At 52.5% G+C, this 5,605-nt stretch overlaps 3 protein-coding genes across 3 annotated transcripts; all 3 read left to right on the top strand.

The window, feature by feature from the left end:
- Positions 1 to 832: 832 nt before the first annotated feature.
- Positions 833 to 2,145, top strand: J4E85_007372 (uncharacterized protein; the record flags this gene model as incomplete). The annotated part of the gene is made up of 3 exons (XM_051471604.1): positions 833 to 1,446; positions 1,496 to 2,055; positions 2,108 to 2,145. 3 exons carry the CDS (start codon positions 833 to 835, stop codon positions 2,143 to 2,145), a joined length of 1,212 nt encoding a protein of 403 aa, XP_051324678.1.
- A 726-nt stretch (positions 2,146 to 2,871) lies between these two features.
- J4E85_007371 (uncharacterized protein) lies at positions 2,872 to 3,291 on the top strand (the record flags this gene model as incomplete). Its single annotated transcript, XM_051471603.1, has 2 exons — positions 2,872 to 3,167; positions 3,240 to 3,291. 2 exons carry the CDS (start codon positions 2,872 to 2,874, stop codon positions 3,289 to 3,291), a joined length of 348 nt encoding a protein of 115 aa, XP_051324677.1.
- A 1,621-nt stretch (positions 3,292 to 4,912) lies between these two features.
- J4E85_007370 (uncharacterized protein) lies at positions 4,913 to 5,605 on the top strand (the record flags this gene model as incomplete). The annotated part of the gene is made up of 2 exons (XM_051471602.1): positions 4,913 to 4,925; positions 4,983 to 5,605. 2 exons carry the CDS (start codon positions 4,913 to 4,915, stop codon positions 5,603 to 5,605), a joined length of 636 nt encoding a protein of 211 aa, XP_051324676.1.

The raw sequence follows: 5,605 nt of genomic DNA, 5'->3' as shown, positions 1-5,605 counted from the left end.
GGGAAGCACCTCAGTGCGGGAAGATGAAGAGTCTCCGAGTCGGGGAGATGGACTGGCGAGAGAGGTGGATTCCAAGGTCTGTGGTGGGCGCGCAAATAATGATGCGGAAGGAGCGGTTTGGTGGGTCTGCGCACGGTCTACAGATCTAGGCGTATGATGCAGCCTCCCAAAGGCGACAAAGGCGCGTGCAGTCTTATTGTGTCAGACCTCAACCCTTTGTATACACCCGGCGTAATTAACAGCAGCCTGTCCTTCTATCACGCAATAGCATCTCTCTCTGATCACAGCATGTGTACGCGTCTTCGGTACAAGGGGCCGGACACAAAGTTGACCCCGGGGCGAGGCTTCTTCCCGCTAGCCTGTATTGCTTTCCCCAGGCTCAAGACTAGGCGCCAAGTCCAACACGGTGCCGTCTTCCTACGATCACAGCCGTCTTTGCCTTACTCTGCAGTATACCCAAATCGAAGACAATCGCAAGCCCTTCGTATTACAATCGCACAGTGATTTAGGGGATTTGTCGCAAACTATCGAAGTTTGGACGCGCTAGTCTCCACCTGCCGTGCGAACCATTCTGGCGTCAATCGTCATTATGCAGCGCCTCCAGCCTTGGCAAGCTTCAAATCACGTTACTTGCAGTCACATCACGTGCCGGCACCTTCCTCTCTCGGCGCTTGCCCGCTAAACTCCGCAACGTTTGAAACCTGGAGAGCCGCTGGTAGCCGCGGCATACACCCGCACAACCGTCGGCTCACATGTTTGTGCCCAGCATGACTTTATTGCATGTACCTTTTCTGGGGTTCTGGGGAAACTCGTTGCTCTCATTTCTATAGACATGGCTGCTAGAACACCATCCATCCGCGCATTGTCGCGCTATCTGCTTCGCCCGCAAGCACCACTCCGGCCCCGCTGTCAACACCACCTTCAACGCAAACAATACTCCTCGGCAGCACCTGGCGCACGCCTCAATGGCACAGTAGAGTACGATGCAACGCCCATTCTCCACCACACCGCCAAATCCTCCCTTGCGAACCCCGAGTTCCCTGCAGATATACAGAAGGGTCAGACAAAGCGCATAAACCTCTACACCGCCGTCAACGAAGCCCTGCGATATGCATTGCAAACAGACGAACGCGTCATGGTGTTCGGAGAAGATGTGCAATTTGGTGGTGTCTTCCGGTGTACCATGAATCTGGCTGGAGACTTTGGCACAGAACGCGTCTTCAACACTCCCTTGAGCGAGCAGGGACTCGTGGGGTTCGCTATAGGAGCAGCTGCGGAGGGCATGAAGCCAGTAGCGGAAGTTCAGTTCGCCGATTACGTCTTCCCCGCCTTCGATCAAATACACAATGAGGCAGCCAAGTACAGATACCGGTCGGGGAGCACTGGCGTCAACTGTGGAGGACTAGTCATCCGCATGCCATCAGGCAGTGTTGGACATGGCGCACTGTATGACTCCAGCAGTTCTCCCTCTTGAAATCGACTGACACGTCACCAGCTACCACACACAGTCCCCAGAAGCCCTCTTCACCCACACGCCCGGTCTGCGCGTCGTAATACCCCGCTCACCCGTCCAAGCCAAAGGCCTCCTCCTCTCCGCGATCCGCTGTCAAGACCCCGTCATATTCATGGAGCCCAAGATACTATACCGCGCCGCTGTCGAGCATGTACCCGTTGACGCGTTCTACCTCCCGCTCGACAAGGCCGAAGTCCTCAAGACTGGCAAGGACGTCACAATCGTCTCATACGGCACACCACTATACACATGTTCAGCCGCGATAGCAGCAGCAGAGAGGGACTTTGGGTGCAGCGTTGAGCTGATAGATCTCCGGACGATATACCCCTGGGACCGAGAGACGGTTCTAGAAAGCGTGAAGAAGACTGGAAGGGCGATTGTAGTGCATGAAAGTATGATGAATGCTGGTGTGGGGGCTGAGGTCGCTGCTACGATTCAGGAGAAGGCTTTTCTTAGACTAGAGGCGCCTGTGAAGAGGGTGACTGGGTGGGCGACACATACCGGACTCATGTTCGAGCAGTTCGTTATTCCGGATGTTACTAGTAAGTTGCGACGTATTGACATGTGGGTGCTCTATTTTGCTGACATTGACAGGGGTCTACGATGCGATCAAGAAGACTATAGACTATTGAATCAATCATCTTCGAGACGATGGCATCCAAAACTGCGATGATTGAGACCCCGCTGACAGGCCCCTGCTAACCGAAGGACAGCCCCAAGTACCTAGGTAATCACACTCGCGTCGTCACGAGATGAGCGCACACCAAAAAAGACATGCCTCTAATGTACCGAAATAGCCTATTGGCTTCTGACATATAACACATCCCCCAGTTGGTCAGAATTGGAAGTCCGTTCCGTCTGCTCCTTCCTCGCCCGAGTGCAGAGGTAGGCGCCTGCTGTCAGACGTGGCTTGGTGTCTTATTCGTTCAGTTATCAATCTGCCTCATGCACCTTCGCTTCAGGCATAGCTGATGTTGATGACCTCCCAGCTTGAGCCCCGCAACTTTCTTTCGTCCTGCCTTCTCTCAACCAATGTTCCTCTGTCATCCCCAAGACAATACCGGAAGACTTCCAAGCTTCAGCCGAGGCAAGTCCAACTGAAGGTGTAATAACCCAGGCTTCTTATGCGCCTTGCCATCAGTCACGCCGCCTCGACAGCCTCGCTGACAGAACTGTCGTGCTCAGCCTTGCGGCATTTTTGGTTTGCGCAATAGCTCAGCTGCATCTGTTTGCCTACAAGTCAAAGCGTCGCGCAGGTTACCGATACCCTAGCTGTCTCTCGTTGCTTTCTTGATCGCTACTATTGTGCCGGTGCACAGGGTGCAACCACTCCACACCCTTACGCTATACTATTCGTCATGCCACCCACTGTGACTACTTCGACCAGCAGCGGCACGCCAACAGCAATACCAATCATCGCCACTCCTACTCCCTCAGACGGCTTCAATGGCGAAGAGTTCATCAACAACCTCGGCAGCGATTTGGCGCCTCTCTTAACGCTGTTTGGAGAGCAAGTTACGAAACAATTCCTCAGCATGTCGCTTGGCTGGGCCGATCACATACTTCTCGCTGTTGGTCCACTGGGAATAATCACTACCGTGGTTTCGGCAATTCGCGTCTCAAATGTTAGACTCTTGAAGGCTGTCATTGGTCGGTAGGTGACGTCCATCCCAGGTTAGCGAAGTTGCTAACAGTGATAGTGCGCGAGAGAAAATCGCGACAGCAGAACTGGAGCTACTCTCATCGACATCATACGCAACGTCGGAACTCTGGACTGACGAAGGGGTCGTAGGTCAAGCGGGCCATGCTAAGATCCTCGAGATTATTGTGTATGAGCCTAACTCTACGCAAAAGGTCTCAAGCCAGGAAGAAATCGAACTAAAGGCTCCTAGTCAGGTTCGCATCGGCAACCTCGGTGAAGCCCACAACGCAGGAGTTCTCAAACTTGCGGATGAAAGCCGTTCAAAGACGTTCACAGACGTGTTTGGCAGACTGAACTTCAGATCGAGGAAGCAGTCCCAAGTTCTCACTCCTTCCGGAAATTCAGAATTGCAGGCCGAATTTCATGCCAGACGTATTGCCTGGAAGCTGACCAGACAGCCACCGAACCTTGCACTCAATGTGCACAAGGCCCTTCCAACTAGCTCCGAACTATGTACATTTGCGATCGTTGGAGCTGCTCTGCAACTTGTTGCTGTAGCGATACCTACCGCGATGACATATTACTGGAGAAAGCCAAAGGGCATGAACTCTGTCCAAGACTACGCATGCCCAACCTTCTTTATAGGAACATGCCTACTCGTCTTGGGTATAGCACTGTGCTCGTACATCATCGAAGAAACGACTGATGAGCAGAGTTTCATACCGAAAAATGATTGCGACGTGAAGAATATCTTCTGGTTGCAACTGCGACAGAACATGGGCGATCAGCCCTTCAATGCGTGCGTCATCATGAGCCATGCTGGGGATAAGAAAATTCGCACTTCAAGATATGATATAGAAGAGATAGATGACGTTTTACCGCATCCAAGACGTCAAATTCAGGAACGAAGGCTCATCATTGCGGTTACCCTTTGCTTCACTGGTTTCATTTGCCAATTTGTCGGATTACGAGCACTCCATTGGTCAGCAACAGTCGTACAGCTTAGCATCACGCTGCTGATGACTTGCATTCGGGCTTGGATTCGCAGAGGGATCTCGAATCGTCCGATACATTTCAAGCTGGATCCGGACTTCAATTTCATCGCTCTTTCAGTCGGAGATGCTTGCAACAATTCATGGCCCACCGAGGGGGCGTTCTGGCCGGAGTCATTTCATGTGAGATTCCATCCGTAGAATTCGCCAGACGGTACAGACAGTACGGCCAGCGCCGGTCTGATCGACATCAACGATCCCAGGATCGTGCTGCGAGAAATGCTGCAATCGTTTTCGACTGAAGTCGATGGTGATCTCAAACTCCTCTCGGAGAGTCTCCATCGCGCCATAAGAGACGTGTACCGAATTGTCGACTCGCAACTTCGACACTCAAAAATCGTGTGGGAGCACGTAGTTGAGGGTATGAGTCCTGACGACAGAAAACTGCACTGCCACCGCTTGAAGCTCGAAACACATGGTTATTCGCTTGATAAGCAAGTGTTGCATGCTTTACTAGCATTGTGGAGGTATAGTGCACCAGTTCATAAAACCGAGATATGCGTTGCAAAGGTATTCTCTGGGAAGGACTGGAAAGAGAAGGTAGAGTCCCTCGAGTTCCACAAGCGGGTAAAAGTATCGGGTCTATTCCTCTCGGTCAATGGGGGAGTAGCACCGCAATCAGAGGGCATTGCTCATCGTCGGTATCCAGTTGGGGACTCTAGGGAACATCATAGATACAAATATACTGGGCTGAGTCTCGAAAACATGCAAGACCCCGGTACGTCTCATGGGGCCGGTCAGAATCGTCCATGTGGTTACCTTGCCATCCCGGTAGGCAAGCCGGAAGCCCATTTCGCTTTTGAGTTGCTTTCTGGCTTCATGGATGCGCTCTGGCAGACGGCGAAGCTGAAATACAATGCAGAAGCCGAGAACTGGTCTGTGGAGTCCGACGGCCATGATAAAGAGGTTGATGTAGATGGGATCGTTGACATTCTTGTGGGTACTGGGCTGGTGGATAACGAGAAAGATGCCCAGGTTTTGGTCTATTCCTCGCTTGCCCGATGCACAGTATGGAAAGACCCACCAGAAAGAGATGGGTCTACTTCCACGGCCCATCAGCATTCCGATCCGCCCCTATCTGCGGGCTTCACTACTCATAACGAGATCCCACGAAGGAGTCAATCGAGACCCACCACCGCTGGAACAGCGCAAGCGGATGAGAATTTGCAAGACGACGCTGCAACCCCCAGCAATCCCGAACACCGACCCACTCCCGCACCAATCATACCGATATCCAACGTATTCGAACCCACACAAGCAGAAGAGAGTTCTAAAGCCGGCTCTGTGACATCCAGAGTCTCTGCTCATCAGCCAGTTCCTACGCCAAGCACACCATCACCTCGTGCTTCAGAAACCATGCTATCACTGGGTGACAAGGGCAAACACGCGGCAAATTAG

The sequence above is a fragment of the Alternaria conjuncta genome (genome assembly GCF_024043145.1).
Source record: "Alternaria conjuncta strain BMP 0040 chromosome Unknown scaffold_10, whole genome shotgun sequence".
Classification (NCBI taxonomy): domain Eukaryota; kingdom Fungi; phylum Ascomycota; class Dothideomycetes; order Pleosporales; family Pleosporaceae; genus Alternaria; species Alternaria conjuncta.
The sequence above is the reverse complement of the archived record's forward strand: the minus strand, read 5'-3'. Positions and strand labels throughout refer to the sequence as shown.